Genomic DNA, 20,708 nt, shown 5'->3' with positions numbered 1-20,708 from the left:
CCACAGCACATTTTGTGTCCCTGTCACTAGGGGCATTTGATGCGCGTTATTTATTACCTTTGCAGAATGACACCAGCACCGTGTCCTTTAGCATTTGACATGGGGCGCAGGCTGGCAGGCAAAAAACAATTGCAGCTTAGGTGGCGATTAGAGAAGGAGCATTAGGAGACTGAGGAGACAGACGCACCTCATTAAGTAGAAAATAAATGCCCTTAAATGAGATGGTCTGGATCGATGTGCAGCAGTAAAGTTTGAAATGATTATGATAGTGTCTCCGATTTTAGCGGTAATGGATTAAGTCATTATGTCGACGCAAACTTTCAGGAATTGGACAGATACATTCTTAGAAGTTAAAGATTAGACTAGAGAATGGACAGATGGATGGAGAGGAAAATTGCTTTCTTAAAACTGGAAGAGACTCGTGGTTTGTTGTTTGAATTATTACAGAATTTTTTTAATTCAAAGAAAGCATTCACCTTCAGGTTTACAGGGTGGAAAATAATTGTGGAACTCTTGTCTTTGTTCATGTTGTATTTTCATAAAGCACACCAAATCCACGCTTTATTTTCCCGAGGTCACACCCAGCCTCTGTAAGCGAGAAAATTCTCGGCCCTCAGCATTTTTTGATTGTGATGCTGCTGGGAATATTTTTTTGGTCTCAGGACGAGAGTGTTACAGCAGGTTTTAGTACAAAATGTCGGGGCTGATGTTTATCATCTCATGCTTCTGAAATTATGAGCCACACGACAGAAACCCGCAGACAGCAACCACCCATCTACAGTGCTGTTTGGTTCTTGAATTTACTAACAAAGCGATGAGGAAGGGCGCCGGCAGTGTTGCTAAGGAGGTGGTGTGGTCGCGGCGGAGGACTCTCTTTGCAGAGCTGGAGCCCTGCTTACCTTTCTATTACCACCCGCTTTTCTGACCTGCTGACAGCTGCAGATGGAGAGATAGAAACCTTGTGCTCTGAGCAGGACAGGTGAGAGAGGGAGGAGTCAGAAGCACTCAGTCAGCAGCAACAGCCTTGGGACACAGAAATGGCAAGCTGTTAGTTGCCTGTCTGTTCACTTGAATGACTTTTCTGTATGCTAAATAAGGTACTGTTGCAATGGCAACAAGTTTCTGAGTACCCCTTTGATTACAGATCTCAACAAGGGGATATTTTGAAAGCTAGCACAAATCAGAAGATGGAAAAGATGGGAAATTGACTCTAAATTCCCCTCTCTCTCTTTTAGATGGTCACCTCCTTTGCTTTAGTGTTACACAGGATTTCCCCTTTGGAGAGTTCTGTTGTGTGGTCCATTTATGGGGCAGGGGGCAAGCTACGCCCCGCTCCTCGCCCTGTGTTGATGAATGGGCTCTTTGTGGGCCTGTGGAAACAAGCTGAATCCCTCCATCTACCTCCATATGGCGAGGCCTATAGATCTCCTGTAGCCCGAGGCCACAGCGAACATCTGCCTCTTGCAGAGTGCACTTGAGCGGGGGCTCCTAATACATTGAGGCACCAACTGGACTGAACACATGTTTCTGTCTGTCTATCAGCTTTCATTTTTTTATATTACCGCTTTCATCAAAGCCAAGCTAAAGTGACATACGATAGTTGTGCTTTATATCTTTTTTTTTTTTTGTATAGCTGCTAAAGCTTTGCGTCAGACTTGGCAGGTTGAGCTTGTTTGACCCGTATCAGAGACACTAGGTGTAAACAGCCAAACTCCATGTCTCTGCAGTTTTTTAGCCCTGCTGATGAAGTGAAACGTCTTGCAGGATGACTGTCATGACTATTATAATAGCCTCCATCCCTGGGAAACTTTTTGACTTGGCTCTGTTGACGTTTGGAAAGAAATGACTCAACCATACCTTCAAATCTGCCTATTTCCCCTCAACTGTTCTTCATTTCAGTGCAGATAGTGCCGTTTAGAAACCAGATGTGTGTTTTTTGTGAAGATGGTCACAAACTGGAAGAGTAGGAACGTGGATTCCTGTGGAAATAAAGCTCCACAGAGACTTAATTAAGAGTGTGCTGTGCAAACGTTTATCCAGGCTCTCCACCCCATCAGGGGAGATAAAGGGACATTCCCATTGTCTGTGGTGTCCACTCTTCACTCGAGTGTGACTGATGGGTAAATGCCTACCTGCATAAAGGTGTGATTGATGGCTAACATCAGGACTGTGCCCTCAGGTAGATCTGCTGATTGGTTGCCATGGAGTTTGTCGTGCATGAAGCACACCTTCCAGTTTGAACCTTGGCTTAACCTGAAATTCCCCATCATTGTATTCAAGTGTCATTTAGTTCAGAATCGGTCATTGTTGGAGGATCAGGGTTCATACGAGGAAGCAAAGACCACCTGAAAAACTAATCATGACTGCGCTGTACTGCCTCATGTTTTTTTTTCTTGAAAATCCATTAAACAGATTTATAGCAACTATATTTCCATCGATGGCTACCTATATTTCCTCAGTATTGCTCTCCATAACGCACCTTTTTGTGTGTCAGAACTGATATTGATGTCTTACGGCAGAAAGAGGAGAAAGGATGGAGAATGTTGTAAATTTCCAAATTAATTAGTCTTAAAGGACTTCCAAGATTTAATTTCACCAATAAGGGGGGGGCATGTAAAACATTCCAGGTGTCCATGTATGTGCTTTTCACAAATTGCACAAGATATACTCGATTCTCATGTTTGGAGTGAGACTGTGCTGTGGATTACTGAGCTGGATTTTTTTAATACTTTGCAACGTGGCAAAATGGCTGAGGTTTGTTGAAATAACAATAAAGCAAATGTTTTTCCAGTGCAGACAGACACTCCATTGATGGGGTGTCAGACTAATTTCCTCTTGTCTGAGAGTGGGAGGTAGCCTAATCGACATTCCAATCATAATCCAGCCATCTTTGAGCACTCAGAGGAAATATTCTTATGCCCCATTATCACCCATTGCGCCTGATGATGGCTTAGACATTAAAAAAAAACACTCAAATTTGCTTTACTCTGAGGAAAATTGCACTTCCTCGGCCACACACGCTCCCACATGCACGCTTAAAGCCGGCTCATCCAGTGCAACAGGGTTGCAAATAGCATTTTTAAAAAATTTTTGGTCTTTTCCTTCACAGATGCGAGAACTGTGTGGAGATGCTGTTTGCGCGCGGCTCGGGTAACTGCGTGCAGTGCGACACGCCCCTCAGGAAGAGCAACTTTCGCGTGCAGCTCTTTGAGGACCCGACCGTGGACAAGGAGGTGGAGATCCGGAAGAAGGTGATGAAAATGTGAGTGAAGGGGACCGTGAGGGTGAGAGGTGTGGCTCTGTTTGTTTATGTGTCATACCATGCCTCCTCCCACTTTTTAAGCTGCCTTTGTCTTTCTCATTACACTGTTTGTTTTATAGACAATGAGTATCCCCAGGGGGGCTCAAATGGGAAGGCTCTTTCTCTGCCAGATTTTTACTTCGCAGCCCCTCCCTGCCCTCTTTCTCTCCCTCTTATCTGTTTTTCAATAGCCCCTTAATTGACATCTAGAGTGTGTCTATGAGGCAGTATGTAGTCATGGTATTATAAGATGGTTGATTTAATGAATGCTATTAATGCCAGTACATCTTTGCTCTCATCAGGTTTTGCTATTTACATCAATTCTTTTCTTCCGCTGTAGATACAACAAGAGAGATTTTGACTTCCCCGGCCTGAGAGAATATAACGATTATCTGGAGCAAGTGGAGGACATAGGTAGGAGCACCAGCTTGAAAACCTAAAGTGTTATGATTTATGCTGGACTCTTTTACAGGCATTAGTGAGAGCCAGGCAAATGGATTAGAGACCACCCTCAGCAATGCTAAAACATTTTGTATGGTAGCCCTCAGAGGACTTTATGCATGGATGTGTTGGGAAAGCTCGACATGATTTGACCAGCTAACCTTTCATGTTAATTTTCAACAGTGACCACCATCATTTCATTGGCAGTTCATAGGCATAGGACACCTGGAACTGACAGTAATGTCCATTATTATTTGTTATGATATGAATTTAAACCATAAATGTGTTTGCGAATTTGCTTCCAATTCTTGGTAAAAGCTTGTTGAAAAAAAATAGCTATTTGTAAAAAGAGAAACGTTTTAAAATTTAAAAGTTCTTATGACAGTCCCCTTTGAACTACCTGAATGTTGGACAGTTTTCCCACAGTGGCAGTCGTTTTACATTGCTGTAATTCCAACCAAAAATGAGCCAAGAGAAAAATCTCCAGCTGTATTTTTAAAGGGCTTGACCTTTTATATGTGTAAAACTAAAGCAAAGCCTCGTGACTCCAGAACTATATTCAAGTCAGGCAGGTGTATGTTTATTTACTGAATGATCAGACAGAAGGATCCACCCTTTAAAAGAATATAAAACACGACTTGAACAAATTTTTTTTTTTCTGCACTGTTCAAAGTTTGAGAAATTTACCTTTGGATGTTTTTGGGTCTGATAATTTGAATTGAAAGGAACCGTATTTTTTTTTTGAAAATGTTACTTTGAAGCATCTGTGTGGTCAAAGAAGTTGACATTGATTGTTGTTGTTTCTATGTAGTTTACAACCTGACAAACAACGTTGATGTGGAGAACACCAAACTGAGGATGGAGCAGTACCAGAGAGAAAACAGAGATATTATCCAGAAGAATAAGGCGAAGCTTGTATGTACTTTTGAGTGTATTTTACTGTACATGCACAATACCTGCACTATGATATTATTTAAGCTCTAAAATAAACCTCTTGATGCTTGCACTGCTCCCACAAGAGGTCAAACTTTGGGGTCACGTGCATTGTGGCATCACTAGAGCTGGAACTAGCCTTGTGGTCACTACTTGACGAATTCTTTGCAACCCGTTTGTCTCTGCTCATCAGACGCGAGAGCAGGAGGAGCTGGAGGAGCTGCTGCTGCTGGAACAGCAGAGCAATGAGCAGCGGAGACTGGACGTCCTGCAGGAGGAGCAGAGGCAGCTGCAGGCCAAGAGGAAGAGCAAACAGACTCTGCTGGATGAACTGGTGAGGCACACACATCTTGTATGTCCACATGTACATGGAATGAAAAGTATGCTGATGCAGAACAGCATGTCGCATTAAGACAGATATTCCATGTGTGATGCACATACTTTAACACACATACATGCACACAGTCAGCCTTAGGGTTAAAGCCCGTGAGATCATTAAGAGCTTATTAGCAGTCATTGTGCTGTTGGCTGCATTGTTTTCATTCTGTTATTCCAAAGCCTTTCGGCTCCATTGTGTTGAGCTGCGGGCTTTGGAAGTTATTGTTCCTGCAGAGCAGCCTGCTGAAGGACCATCACAGATAGCAGGCTAAGCTGTATGTTTGTTTGTTTAAGGCACAGGGCCTGTTGACTGTAGGCAGATGAGATCAGCTCTGACCCCCCTCTGGGGGAACTCTCCTGAGCTCTGACATCTGTAGTCCTGTGGCCTAAAAGCTTACTGTTCCCACATGTGCACGCACAACATTCATCTGCACATACATTAGATTCCATGCTGATGTTTCCTGGAGCTGTTCCAAATTGATGAAACGCATCACCAGGAGCTGCTTAATTTGAATTGTATATTGACATTATACTTGATTTTTTTTTAATTGATGAGAATTGATCCAAATCTGAGACCATGGTCTTCGGCCGGAAAAGGGTGGAATGCTCTCTCCGGGTCGGGAATGAGATCCTTCCCCAAGTGGAGGAGTTCAAGTATCTCGGGGTCTTGTTCACGAGTGAGGGACGAATGGAACAGGAGATTGACAGACGGATTGGTGCGGCGTCTGCAGTGATGCGGGCTCTGCACCGGCCCGTCGTGGTGAAGAAGGAGCTGAGCCAGAAGGCGAAGCTCTCGATTTACCGGTCAATCTATGTTCCTACCCTCACCTATGGTCACGAGCTGTGGGTAGTGACCGAAAGAACGAGATCGCGAATACAAGCGGCCGAAATGAGTTTCCTCCGCAGGGTGTCTGGGCTCTCCCTTAGAGATAGGGTGAGAAGCTCGGTCATCCGGGAGGGGCTCGGAGTAGAACCGCTGCTCCTCCGCATCGAGAGGAGTCAGATGAGGTGGCTCGGGCATCTGGTGAGAATGCCTCCTGGACGCCTCCCCGGTGAGGTGTTCCGGGCCCGTCCCACTGGGAGGAGACCCCGGGGAAGACCCAGGACACGTTGGAGAGACTATGTCTCTCGGCTGGCCTGGGAACGCCTCGGGGTCCCCCCAGAAGAGCTGGAGGAAGTGGCCGGGGACAGGGACGTCTGGGTCTCTTTGCTCAAGCTGCTGCCCCCGCGACCCGATCCCCGGACCAGCGGAAGATAATGGATGGATGGATGGAGAATTGAAAGCTGTATTTTTGCATTCAGATCTGAATATATAACCATGTAAAGATATTAAATTGCTCTATTAATTGCTTAAAGAAGAGGGGGAAACCACTATAGGTTGTCCCACCATTGCTCTCCACCCCATTCAAAAATGTCTTACCTTCTCAATTTGTCCAAGCTTGTGTTCTCAGACCTCTGTGCTTGGCAACACTCCACTGAAGAAATTGAAACGTCTGACCTTGCATTTAATGGAGGTGAAGGCAGTGCAGTGCACTTGAAGCAACCTCCCCTGCAGTGCCACAGTTTTGTTAATATGGCTTGCTTGAGTTCTGTGGCAGCTAGCATGACAGCACCTTTTTCTGAGAGTTATCTAGTTACAGACGTGAATGATTGAGAAGCAGCTGCCATTTGTGTTCTCTGCTGAGCAAAGAGTTCTTAATGGAGCACTTTATTACAAGTATTGAGCTCTCATAAAATCCTGAATTCCATTTGTTCCTCCAGGAGCAGTCTCAGCTTCCTGCCACCATCTTACTTGCCCAGCACAAGGCTCGTGCCACCCAGCTGGAGACTGAGATAGAGCAGCAGAAACAGGCTGTAAAGCCTACCAGTATATTTTCAACTGGAATCCACATGGTAAGTATAACACTAAAGGCCTAGCTTTTTGATATTCTTTTAACTGTAGATGTGTTTACATACTGTGGCTGGACAGTTATTTTCTCAAGCTTTTGAGGGAATTTCATCGGAGAGAACTGGAAAACTGTTCACCATGACGATTTGGTGGGCTTTTTACCCTGCCTGCAGCTGTTTGGGTCTGGAACAGCTATAAAACACTTTTGCCTTCCATCATGGTTGGCCTGTTTTTTTGGGGGGGGGTTTTTTGGGTTTTTTTTTGCACAAACCCGTGCTTTTTGCAAATACTCCAACCCTAAGGCTGCTTGCATGTTAGGATTCATTTATCAGATTGGATGTTGATGCTTCAAATGAAAGCAGCATGAGCACAAAGAAACAACACAGCTTTAAAAGGCCATTCATACTGTTACCTCGCAGTTCATGTCACTGATGGATGAAAACAGGAAATTTTTTTCAGTTTATCCCTCCGAGATAAATGCAATACTTTTTCCAGTGTGTGGATTGGGTTAAGATCTGCACTTAATATCAGCTAAACCCCTAAAAAGGATTTAGAATTAGACTGCTGTTGATTCGTTTTATATGACAATGGAGGATATTTTTTCCATCAACTGTTTATTTAATATAGTTTTCTTTTTTTGGTGCCACAGTTGCTGTTATAGTTTAAGAACTGAAAATCTCACTTTTTAAGATTTTTTTACTGTGTAATACAGAGGTATTAGTTTTGATTCATTGAATTTTTTTAATGGGGACTTGTCACTACCCATCGCAACTGTATACAGTTGTAAAAATAAAGCTGCTCTAATACTCCATCATTTAAATATTCATTGTAAACAGCAAACTATCCACATTTTGCTCTAGTTGTTATGATGCATGGAGTCTTTTTAGCTAAGCACATGTATTATGTTGTCAACTAGGTTTTCTGTTTTATTTGGCTATTATTCTACTTTTGTAAAGCTTGTCAGCTCTTGTTGATGTTGTCCAGAAGGTGAAAATTGGGGCGGAGCTTTAGGATTTTGCATTATCCCACAAATTTAATAGAATCTAATATATATTGGGAAGCTTCGGTGAGTTGGCATGGCTCATGAATAACCATATGGCTGATTAGGTTACATTAAACCAAGGCAGGTCAGGGTAATGTTGCTGTATGCATCGGCCCACTGGTGCTGAAGTGGTTTGGACCAGTTTATATCCAGGTGTTAATTGCAGTTCGGTTCTAATTTAAAACTTGCGGAGGGTGCTTGTTGACAATAGAGTGTGGTTAAGAACTCATACTTTGAAACTGTGGATCTTACTCTGCTTCTTCAATGTGGGAACAGGCCCTGATCCCTTCAGTCATGTCATCACATTCCTCTTTGTGAGCGGTGGGTCCCACAGAGACGGAGCATGTGGGCTCAGGGCTTTGGCTGCTCTGAGTTTGCAGCCCTTTGCATACTGTGTCTGCAAAACTTCTACTTGGCTGTCGTTCAGGTTTTCAGTCGTTTATTTTCATTTTACTCTGATGAGACTGGCTGTGTCATCATCCTCACCCTTTCCACAGCTACCCTCATGAGGTATGGTTGTCTTCCCACAGTTCAGTGGTGCATGGGAGAAATATGTGCTCCGTGCTCACCTAAAGCTTCAAACTAGTTTTTTTTTTTTAAAACATACTTGTGTTATAACCAAATTCTCCTTCTTTTTAAGAGACAACTGCCTCATACACCACTACTGAAAAAGTACTGCTTTGAATCCCATGAAGGATGACTTTCACCCCGTTGATATACACTGTGAAGTTAAACTTGCTGATGGAGAGAGAAACGGTGCGATTGTGTTGCTCTTGGCTTCCTCTGTTGCTGTTTTTTCTCACTTCTTTTTTCCAATTTCTCTTCATCTTCCAATTTGAGCTGCTGCTGGTGGAGCGGAGCTCTCATCGTGCATCTGCTCTGTAGGACTGAGAGACTTGAGTCAGGGGAACGTGTGGGTTTGGATTTCCCTTCAGCTTCAGAGCCCATAAGAACAACTTCTATTTGAGTTGGTAAGGTTTCAGCACAGAGCGGTGGATTCCTGCAGATTGCTGGAATTCATTTATCTAATAGGTTGTGGTCTCTTGTTGGAAGAAAGATCTCTGTTTTTCTTCAGGAGAAATTAGGAGGGCAAGTGTGGAAAAAATTAAATAATGATTAAGCAAACAAACAAAGCTCAGCTGCAATTTTACGATGTTCTTTTATATCAAGAGAGATATGTGCCAATCTTTGTAGAAACAGTGGTAAAAGCTTGTGCTTTTGACCCTTTTCTCTATTGTTTTTTATCGGGTGTATTTTTGGATTATTGGTCCAACAAATTAATTTTTTTGGGGGGATTGACTATTTGATAAAGTAATCACTAGTAGAAGCCAAGGTATCTCTTCTGAACTACATTCTAGTACATTGAAGTTGGTTGGTTCTTGATTTTTCATCTGGCTGTTTTGGTTGTTTTGAATGTTCAAACGTGGCAGAAGCAGAATTTGTGGAGCGTCCCCCTCCCACACCCTCTCCCACTACTATCTCCACCTAACCTCACAGCACTTGAGTCAGCTGCTCACCCCAGGCCAAGGTGAGCACTCACTGCTGGAATGACATATTCGTCAGTCTTTGAGACATCCAGTTCATGGAACATGAGAATCCCAATTCTTCCTCAGATTCCCAGTCATTGCAGGCTTTATTTAAAGAGTGATCTTATGTTGCATCTAGCCATGATATGTTGTCTGCTTTAAACATGAGAGGGGACTAAGCAGCCATGCTGGCACTGCTCTATGCCAAATGAATATCTCAGAAACGGTGAAGGGGACTTCAGAAGAGACCCTGATATTCCGGCTGTGTGTTAGGATTACCACTGTTGAGGAAGTTAGCCAATTCTGAGGGGAAGTTGTCTTTGTCCAGGTGTGATGTGAAGTGGGATGGGCCTGGTCTTGCCTCAGGAATGGTCTAGAATCACTCACTAATCCTTCACTTTGTAGGCACTCTATTGAACCCAGAGACACACATACCCATGTGCGGGTGCTTGCAGACACATATATACACCCCACCCCCCCACCCAGTCTGGGTACACATCCTTTGAAGAATAAAGTGTCTTTTTGAAATAGATGTCCACTGATATCAAAAGAGACACTCTGAGTGGGAGGGCGGCAACGATTCACTGTTTAAACAGGTTGCTTGTTGTTGTCTGACACAAGACCAGCCTCACAGCCAACAAGAGTCACCATCCCTTCCACCTGCTGTGAGCAAAACCTAGATATGTGATTAGGGGAATAGCATACAAATTTAGTGTAGTTTAAGTACTTGAGAAACAGTTTCAGTGTCAAGGTTTGCTTTGTTTGTGAAAGTAAAGTTGCTCTACTTTCTCGTCTAAGAGTGTGTTTGTGCAGTTGCTACGGTGTCCCATTCCTGAAAGCAGTTGACCGATGAGGAATCTTTCCACCTTAGGGCAGCTTTCAGCGCAATCTTAAATGAAAGGTCCCACAGTCCAGCACGGCTGGGGCCCGGTCCACTTCTCGCAGGTGGCGGAGCAGCTGACATACCTGAGCGTGGAGACTTAATGAAAGCAGGAGGCAGACGTGCACATAAACAACGTGCATTTCTCATAAACACACAATCAGCCAAATGTGGGTGGAAGTTTATCTCCAAACATTGATGTGAAGCTGGCGGAAATAACTTCACGTTCTCCCTGGCTTTGGTCTAGTCTACACTTAGGCAGTGGAATTTGACTATGATAGAAAACACAAATACAAGTATATACACACACACCTATATATATATATATATATATATATATATATATATATATATATATATATATATATATATATATATATACACACACACACACACACACACATACATACATACATAGGCTGAGCTTATTTGCTCAGGCCTGTTTTACTTGGTTAAGTCCTCTACGGTGACCTCTGCTCTGTAGTTGCGCTTGTCAACGCAGGACACGCTCTTCTTTACTTTACTCTGGCAGACTGGCTTAACCTGTTTTGCCTGAGAGTTTGTTGCTGTATACTCAGTGCAACCCCCACTGACTACTCCTCTGATGTATCTTTATAACTCTTATTTACACTCCTAAGAAAAAAAATCAACAGACATCCTAGAACATCTAAGATCTAGAGTTAGCAGGTTTTATGAAGGAGAGCGTACATCCATTTGCCCTTTGGCCTTTACCTTTTTATTGTTTAGTTGCCGTGAAGGTTGATGGCTGCAGAGGGTTTGGAGAGAGGGGCTTACCTCAAGGGAATGAAGAGAACCGTGAGCCCTGATTGGCACCAGCACATGTGGGCATTCACACCTCTGTCCCTGCCCCTGGCTTGGCCCTGTTTAGGTTGGCTTCAGCAAACCTTGCACATAGGCAGGCCGGCCCAGCGGAAAAAGGAGTTGTCAGCTTTAAGGGCTTTGCGCTGCGGCAGCTGCCACTGGTCGGGCAGTTATATTTAAACTTGCAAGGCAAAGCGAGGCAGCAGTTTTTACACTTGCTACTTGATGCTCAGTGGGTCAGTGGGCAGCTCAAAGCTCTTTATCCATACAGAAGCACCAGCAGTGCCAGAGCAGAAGAAGGTAGTTAGAGCTGAGAATGGGAAAGCACGAGCCTAGCTACCAACTAGGCTTATGGGTTTTTTATCCTGTATGAAATGCTGCACAGTTCCCCTCTTCATTGTTCTCATTTTCACCATATGCATTAGGGCACAAGGGCCTCACTGAATCTTAAGCTAGAACTCCCCAAACCCTAGGGAACCAAGTGTGTGCATGTGGTTTTGTCTGTGTGCCTGTGGCTGTAGTGGGGAGGTGCTGATGGAGAGGTTAGTCTCTGCAACCTTGATGTGTCCTGCTGAGCTGCAAAGTCAGGGGAGAGATGGGGGTGTTGGAGAGTGCTTATGTTTGTGCTGTGTATGTGGATAACATGTTCTTCCAGTGACATTCTTGATGGTGACCCATGTTTGGCATTTTGAACTGAATAAAGCTTACTCCTCACCGGACCGGCGTACCCTGATGTTCACCACCAATAGGGATGCAAATGGTCTAATCACAGACTCAAATTGCAGTGCAGCATTTTAACTTAATCTCAAAGCACAACCTATGAAAGCATGACCACAGACTTGATAATGCAAAGCATTGTTGATCTTAGGCAGGCGATAAGAATAAGGCATAAATACATTTATAAAAGTAAGTTTTTAGAATTGATCAATTGAGCCATAGCTGCCATGAGCAGCTATGGCACAGGCCCAAGCATTTCTGATTTTTATTATAGCTTTGGCTCAGTCAGTGTTATACTTTAGGGACAGACCTCTTGTAGCCTGAAAGTAATGTGGCTTTTATGAGACCTCAGCCCCGTAAAAGTTGCATGAATGTCTGTCACGTCACTTGGTCAAGATGTGCAAACCTTTTTGCTTCCCCTTGTGCCAATCAGACCGACAAAAGGATTAAGAAAGAATATTGTGCTGGTACATCTCAAGCCAAATGCAATTCAAGGCGTGTGGAGCAGTTTGCCAAGCCAGAACGCTTGCTGCCCCCCCCCCCCCCCCCAATGAAAATGGGCACATGTGACTGCTTCATTTGACCTTTTAAAGCGGCCCTTTTTCTTGAAGTTGATGCCGGTGTTACCAGAACACTATAAATGTCCTCATATCTGTTGTCGAGGCACAAACACTGGAGATGTAACAGTATTCCCTCTGGTGTGATAATTATTTCCTCAAATCATCCTCCCCTGCAGTTTTATTAAGATTGATATTCTCCAGAGTTTCACTTCAGTGCCACAAGGGTGATATAATAGTTTTAATACCAGTTACATACACAAACTCAAAATACACACAAAGTTGTATAGGTAGTACGATGGGCCTCCGTGATGATAAAAGCAGATGTTTGTATTGGCTCTGTCAGTCATGTTGTTCCAGTGGCCCCTGGTCCCTCTGCCATTTCTGCTCTGCTGGGCCTGGCCGGGGGTCCCCTCTCTCTCCCTTCTGTTGCTTTCTTTCTCAGAAGCATTTTCAAAAGAACATTCATATGTCGTAACTCACGTAGGCTTTAAATAGGAGGCAGTGAGTTCATGATTGAAACTTTCTGAAGTATTATTAGGTGCAGTGGAGGGCAGTCCTGAGAGGGCACAGCACTGTGTTTATGAACAGTCGGACAGCTGCCCTTCCATTTAAAAGACCAAACAAAACTTTACGCATTCTAAGAATAATTGACACATTTTTGGAAATCTGCTCTGAAAGAAGTCTTGTGTAGGCATCTTTTAAAATGTTCGTACTCATTGATGTGTGCCAGTTTTCAAGGTGCCCTTGCAGAGGAATGCAACAGCAATATGTCCACTTTGGGGGCTGGGTCTGTTCTGTCTTTCACTTAAAAATTTGATTTACTGAACTTTAGCCATCGGCAGCTTCCAATTTACCGCTCCCTCTCCCTGTGGCTCCACCACTGTGGCCTTTTCTTCTTCTGCTTCTCCCTTCACCCCTTCATCCCATTACATCTCTTTGACTGGCGCGGGAGGGGAGTTAAACAGTGCTGAAAGTCTGAAAGAAGATGGATGGAGAGACTGAAGAAGTGTGAAAGAGAGGGAGAGTGACTGGGATTGGGTGTGCTGGTCTGGGTTTCATTAGCCTGTGGTGGGGCTCCTGTGTGTCGGATGAATAGATGGGACGGGATAACCGATCACTTGCACCTCTGGGTTAAAGGTTTGGTGAAAACCGTAGCGAAGTGTATTTCTAGTGGTTTGAAACATCTAAAAGCCCACACTCATGATTGGAGCAGTGTCTAGACAGTGGGAATGAAGATATGTGCCTCAGCCTAAAATACAGCCAGCGATTGTGTTCACTATAAGTAGAGTGTTGTCTTTTTTTAATTATTTATATTATCATTATGTGAAATAAATGACCAAACATCGATGCATTTGAAAATTTCTTATCTCTTACAGCCAAGAAAGATCAAATTGATTCATCTTGCAAAAAGAGCTAAGTGACATATTAGAATAGAGCCTGTTGTTCCACTAAAAGTAGGACATTAAGCAGCCGAAACACATGCTCTGTTCAGGTCTGACATTCAACTTTCATTATTTCTTCAGTGGAAAAACCCACTGAATTGCTGTTATTCCTGCCACTGTCACTATCTTTGTTTCTCTACCCACCTGCACGAACTATAAACCATCCCTGAAAGCGACAGGTTCAGACTTGTTCTGTTAAGATAGTTGAAAGTCATTCTGGGAATAAGAATTGGGCGATGTGAGGGAAAAGTGTGATAATAACTGTAAAAAAAAACATAAATATTCTTTTTAACTAGTATAATGAATCACCTGTCTGACATCTAATTGTGCTTTGGTTAACCATTTGTTTGCAATGTTGCCTAGAAAGTCCTAAAGCAAACCCCACGACATGAAAATTGTGTGTGAAAGAATCTCAAATTCTTGTGCAGTACAGAAACCTAAACCTGCTGCCCAGTGTAGATTATATTTATCAAAACTATTCAATCACAAAATAAATCCAGGAAATTGTTATATATAACACTATAGTGATGATGTATACTGTATAAGTGTATTGAATTTAGTTACTTTTAGTCTTTATTTACTTGTTTTCATTTTGTCTAATGATCCTATTTGCTTACCTGGACGAGGACGCCTTTTGTTTAATGTGCATTCACCAAAGAAACTTTACATCTATTGTCATGTCGCTCTGCGTCCCTTTGGTGTTTTGTAACTCCCAGCTCAGTGTTGGTTGTTTTATTTCCCTGCATGTGCGTTTGCAGTGGCCAAAAGCATGTGTGAGGGCGGGCAGGGCAGTCTGTGGCTGCAGGGCACATGTTACTTGTTTAGTTTGGTTTTCATCAGCTCCCCTCTGTGCTCTGTTGTTTATTCTTTCCCACTACTTCTTTATTTGCTTTCCCTCTTATCTTTTTATCTCCCCTTTGTCTCTGAGCTCCTTTCCTGCTCTCCAAAAGAGTCGATGCTTGTTTAAACACCTTCTATTTAATTCCAGGTTTATTTCATGACTCTGACTCGTCTTTTGAGTCTCATCGCTTTAATGCTGGAGAAAACATAGCTGTCTGATGCCGCGTGGAAATTCCCCTTTGGTGGCAGAGTCCCAAATCGAACAGTTCCACAGGTTCCCTAAAGTCTCATATTTCTCATCCGATCACCGTTGTCAAGTGTGTACAGATTCAGAGCAGCCTTACTCAAATCTCAGTTTTGAGTAATTATTAACTGAAAGTTTTTTTGAAGAGCAATTTTCAGTACAACGTTCTAGTCATATGACTGTGTGAGACCTGCATCTGTGTGTGGAACACACCTTTGGTCTTTTCCTAATGTCATTAACATTCATCCAGCTCTGGATGCCTGTATAATGTCGGCATTCCTTTCTCTTTGTTAAGGTTTCCATTAGCAATAGTTGTTCAGTTGCTCAGTCAAAGTTGACCACGAAAATCGTGCTCAGTCATCGTCTTAGTTTTGTCTCTCCTCCAAACCAGAAGTGCCGGGGGGAAAGTGAAAATGTTGAGAAACAGAAAGACTTATTTTTTTTCCAAACCAGTCTGTCGAGAAGTGGTTGTTACAAATGCTGCTCTTTGATTTTATTTTTTTATTTTTTTAAAAAGCCACAGTTTCCATTGTTGTTCTACACTGAAACAATAATGATTATTGTTCCTGTTTGGTGTCATGCCTCTGTTGTGTGTTTCTTTCAGCATCAGACTGTGTCCCTCCAGCCTTTGCCAAAGATAGAGGAAGTTCTATATCACTACAAACCCCTTCGAGTTCAAACCTACGGACCACCGGTGCCTGAACTGGAGCAGCTGGGCAGATTCGGGTACAAATTTATTTATTTAATCTGAGCGACACATCAGTTGGTCAACCAGGAACTGGGTAATTTTAATTTCCTTTACAGTGTTGCGTAATGTTTTGTCTATATTAATGTCTTCTAATGTATTGCCATATTAGAAGTGATAGAAATCCTTAATTTTCCTCCCTCTCAGTCACATTGATGTTTTGTTGCCTTTGTGTCAGACAGACTTGGAGGTTGAACTGATGGCTATTTCATGGAAATTACAAGAAACTCTGAAAACAATAAAACAACGGGGGTCGTAAATGATATGATTGGGACCCAATTTTTTTTTTGGGTGTTTTGTTTGAGAGCAGCTGGGAATTTGTACTGCTGGGGAGTCCTAGCTCGTTTCATTTGACTCTCATAAGATTAACTGAGAGAGTGAAAGCAGAACACGGAGGAGGCGGTCTGGGAGGAAGAGAGCGAGTAACAACTATCACCCTGCCACAAGCCGCCATGGTGCATCTCTAGGAGCGTCCATTAACACACACAGGAAGTGCTTTCCCCGACTGCCCCTTTGGGCCAATCAATCCACGACGCCATTGGTCCAGTCCTCACTGAGTGTAAGCTATCCATCAGACAACCCAGCGCCCAGCCGTCTGCACTTCAACTGCCTGGCACTATAGCTTGCCCACACACTGAGAAACGGCCTGCTTTTATTGGGTGACAGAGGCAACACGGGGTCATGTTCTTTAAGCCCAATCCTACTGGCTTTGAGCTCTGCCTCTGACAATAACTTGTATTTGGCAAAAATGTGCATATTTAGAGATGATGTCTGCATGTTTAGGTCAAGGATTTTGACGATTCATCGTACTTTATTCTTCAGATGAAAGTTGGTATTGACTTTTGTTGCACAGTCACATTTACCTAATTACCTGGAAACGCACCTACTTAAGGTGAAGCGATTCCGGAGAGTTTAGGCTGAATTACTGGCACTTATTTGCATTATGTATTCCATGAACTGCTGAGGTCCTGCTTCTTTTGGCCAGGCTAATCAATATGCAGATGAAACACACATCTCACAATTTTTGCCGCATGCTGGAGCTCAGAGGATGGAGGAAGAGGAGGGGCCCCCCGTGTCAGCAGTTCAGGGGTCCAGGAGGACCACTGCTGGAGGGGAAGGACTCTGCCACAGAGATAAATGAGGCTCTGTTCAGTGAGGAACACCAATCCCTTTGGTGCAGGCTACAGGCAGCGACACAGACAGGCTAGTTCAGACAAACCACAAGTCCCAAGATGCATTGTGCTAGTAAGTAAAAGCAAGGAATATTGCTGACACTTCTGCACGGTTGGCAATTTGTGATTCAGCTAAGTTTGAGGTTTTGTGATATACATAGACGATCAAGCCAAGCATATAGACTTGCACACACAGTGCCCCTTCTATCACATGTGCGTTTGGTGTCATACACTCATGCTCACCTTTGTTATTGCATTGCCAGCATTTTGGCCGCAATGGAACACATGCAATATGTGGTAAATATTCTCAAGTGTGTGTGCAGAGTGCAGACAGCATTTGGAGAGTGAAAAGTGAGTCCCCTGTGTAGAATCTTGGACTACAACACCGCTCCTGTGACCTGTGAAGGGAATATGCTTGAACTTGTGAGGAGATATGGATGTGCCTGAGCATGGATGAGGTAGAAGGGGCTGTGAGGGGGCAAGTACTTATTTTAAAACACGGCTGTTTGTCTTGGTCAAGGCTCACTGTGACAGCAGCACCACTGGTGATTTGTCTTGGACACAGCCATCAAGTGAGACTTGAGGGCTGAGCTCACACACCCCTCCCTGGTGGCCCCTGGGCCTCTGGGGCTCGTCCATTGCACGGGAAGTCCAGTCAACACAGGACTGACTGGAGCCATGTTTTTAATGTCAGCTTTCTCTTTTCTTCTGCATCCTTCTCCCTCCGTCTTAGTGTCTGTGTCTTTTTCGCCTTGTCCCTTTGCCCCCCAAAAAACCGCAGGAGTGCTGCACGGCTGCCAGGAAAAAGAAAAGCCACGCCTCTTCCACTGTCTCTGCCTCTCTTTCAGCTGTACCTGAATAAACATGGGCTGAGCTGAGCTCTTATATTAAAGACAGCTGCTCCAATGCTAAGGCAAAGCACAGGCTGCATGTTCAGGCAACAGGGGCCTCCAAAAGTGCCCATTCAGCTTTCACCTCAGCATCTCACCCCTCCCAAAATCACACATGCATATCCAGAAGCTCTCCTGATGTTCAAATGTGTGTCTGATTTGCCACTGAGGATATGACCCCAGCTATGTGAGGTTTCTATAATAGCCTTATAGTGCGGCCCTTCTAATTGACTGGCACATATCCAGAGCTGTGCGTGAGCTGTAAGAATTATGAGTTGACTGAATTTAACACTTCAGCCTGAACTCCAAATGTCCTGCCATGGCTGCTTGCTTTTATGTTGAACAGTAAAAGCCTTTTAATAAACAAAATCAAAGCAGAAGTAAATACTGCTTTGGAGACCCAAACAGAAACATATGATGTTTACATTCACATGGCTGTTCTATGAATCCCAGCACACAGCGCCTAGAGACTGTCGCAGTAGCTGTTAAACTCCTGGCGCCTCACGCTGACCCCCACACCAACTGATGGACATAACCTGAATAGAAGTTCATGCATCAAAATACTCAGCACCTCAAAGTCATGCCTGCATCATAGTTGAAATAAATCTGTTACGGTGGATGAGTTCCTATTGACAAAGGCTACTGAGCTGAAAGAATTAAAAAGTCCTATTTTTGTTTGTCTATGCAGATTGTAGAGCATCTGGATCTGAGTATGTTCTCTACCAGAATACTTTTGAAGCTCTGACTGTGTAGGCGATGAAAGACTGACTGGGATCTTGGACAAGGACAAATCATATGGGGGGAAAAAATAGGGGAAAGAGAAATTGGCTGTGGAGCGTTGAAAAATTTAACTCAAACCTCAAGTGCTGACAATGAAAGCTAGCCAGAACAGTTGTTTGTGTTGGCACGGGGTGCCCTGAAATTAGCCCATCTCTTTCTGACAGAAGTTGCTCAATGTGCTTTGCCAAATGCCAGTGTGTATAATATTTTGAAGTTTTGCCTCCTCCCCAAGTCCGCATTGCTGTCTATAATTGGTGGAAAAAGTGAGGTTTTCTGTTGGGATTGCTTGTCAGGGATTCGTCTCTTGTCGATGGGGTGAAGGGGAGCAGCTGAATGAATGAGTGTTTAGTCTGGAGCTCCTCTCCTGGGGATGCACTTCTATGCTCAAGGAAGTAGTCCTAAGAGCACTTTCTCTTACTAAGTCACTAACGGAGTGGTTAAATAGCCATGGCTAGTTTGCTGTGACCTACATTCATAAACACAGAAGATAACCAATCATAGTCTCCCTTCAAAACTCCCCCTAAGTCTTCATTTTAAGTAAATCAGTGTTTTCATGGACACAAAAGTAATACATAAATCAGTTGTGTACACATGCATAGACCAGCTATGTTTAACATGTACTTAAAAGACGCCTGCTCACTGTTCTGGTTGGAAGCCAGAGCTTAATGGGTCTCTGAGTGATGCTCTCCTCCTGCCTGTGTTCTCGAGCTTTCTACGCATCCCTTGGTGCCTGCGTGTTTATTTGAACTGTGTGTGCATCTATTTGTCTGTTTGTGAGTTGATTTATACTGCATGTTAAGTGCTTTGGTGGGAGAGAGGTATCCAGGATAGTCAGCGGTGCCATCATAGCCCTTTATTCCTGGCAGCTAGCTTTGCTAGTCTCTCCCTGCCTGTTGGCCTGACTCCAAATCTCAAGTCTCTGGCTTTCTAGCTTCAGCTTCATTAACCAAAAGCACTACCAGTGACCCTGAATTTGGCTCTGGGATTTAGCAGGGCCACTAGACATGGTCTACAGAGTACTCTTGAATCAATTTCTGCCACTGCTAACTTAGTGTGCAAGGTTTAAATTGCACAGAAGTCATTCTTTCCATTCCCTGCTCACTCTGAAAAGAAAACGCAAGTCAGTCAAGATATTCTTCTTTTTCTCCAAATATGCAAATGAAAGCCAACAGAAAGAATCTCTGGAAATGGCCCATGAATAGCTTTTCCATGTACTCCAGGTTCTCTGATCCCTGCAAGGCCCACATCCATCTGATGAGCTTGATGGGTCTGGAGGAGCCAGGGGGTGGGTCAGAGGTCAGCGACCACGAGGGACCTGAGGCACAGCAGCAGGATGTCAGAGTGCTGGGACTGACAGAAGCAGAGTGATGGCACCTTAGAGAGACGGGTCTCATAGTGTGGGCCACAAATAGTTGTGCACCCTCACACTCTCTCACACAAACACAACTTTGATGCCTAAGTTATGACCTGGAGAGTGAGGCGCCGGTTCGCGTGACCTCACACGAACTCTTTCAAGAGCAGTGCTCTTTGATCTACTTTTACAACTATTAGATGATGTCTCAAGGCACAGATTTTGTTCTCATTTAGCTAATTATGATATTCTGTCTCTTGCATAACAATAAGACTTACCCCTCAAATACTTTTGGACTGCCACCATAGCCAAGACCTACGGCTGAACTTGGTTTCTCAGATATCTGATACCCTCTATTCTTCCACACTACACACTCGTTGCACGTGCCACTGTCTTGTGTTACTGGATGCTGCATAGCCAGTAACTTCAGACTTCATTGCAGAGCTTCACTGACCATTTAAGTGTTTCCATCGCTTACACCTAAAGTATTGACTGCAGTCATGGGGCACACAGATTTAAAATTTGCATAGCCAAAAGAGAGTGCATGCACTAGAATGGTGTGGAGGCTTGAGGCCAACTATTTGACTTGCAAACCTTTCTGTGTCAACAGGATGCCCCATCTTTATACACAGCACATTGCCAATACCTTGCGTAGATTCGCAGTTTCTTGTGTCGATGAGACTTGCATAGTTTCTACAAAAACTATGCCAGAAATGGAGCGAAGCGTGGCCATCGTCTGATTCTCCACAGCCAACA

General features: G+C 43.8%; 1 protein-coding gene across 4 annotated transcripts in view; it reads left to right on the top strand.

The window, feature by feature from the left end:
- The window catches only part of mnat1 (MNAT1 component of CDK activating kinase), a 31,719-nt gene that overhangs the window by 3,923 nt on the left and 7,088 nt on the right, over positions 1–20,708 (top strand). For 2 of the 4 annotated variants that reach the window (XM_075488004.1, XM_075488001.1), the window contains exons 2-7: positions 3,110–3,262; positions 3,642–3,715; positions 4,554–4,657; positions 4,869–5,009; positions 6,815–6,946; positions 15,619–15,740. In XM_075488004.1, coding sequence (XP_075344119.1) covers positions 3,129–3,262; positions 3,642–3,715; positions 4,554–4,657; positions 4,869–5,009; positions 6,815–6,946; positions 15,619–15,740 — 707 coding nt within the window. In that variant the 5' untranslated portion in view covers positions 3,110–3,128. Of the gene's footprint in view, positions 1–3,109; positions 3,263–3,641; positions 3,716–4,553; positions 4,658–4,868; positions 5,010–6,814; positions 6,947–15,618; positions 15,741–15,941; positions 16,010–20,708 lie in introns of those variants that run through there. The other 2 variants (XM_075488003.1, XM_075488002.1) reach the window with 2 other exon arrangements.

Source organism: Odontesthes bonariensis, chromosome 17 (assembly GCF_027942865.1).
Source record: "Odontesthes bonariensis isolate fOdoBon6 chromosome 17, fOdoBon6.hap1, whole genome shotgun sequence".
NCBI lineage: Eukaryota > Metazoa > Chordata > Actinopteri > Atheriniformes > Atherinopsidae > Odontesthes > Odontesthes bonariensis.
The sequence above is the reverse complement of the archived record's forward strand: the minus strand, read 5'-3'. Positions and strand labels throughout refer to the sequence as shown.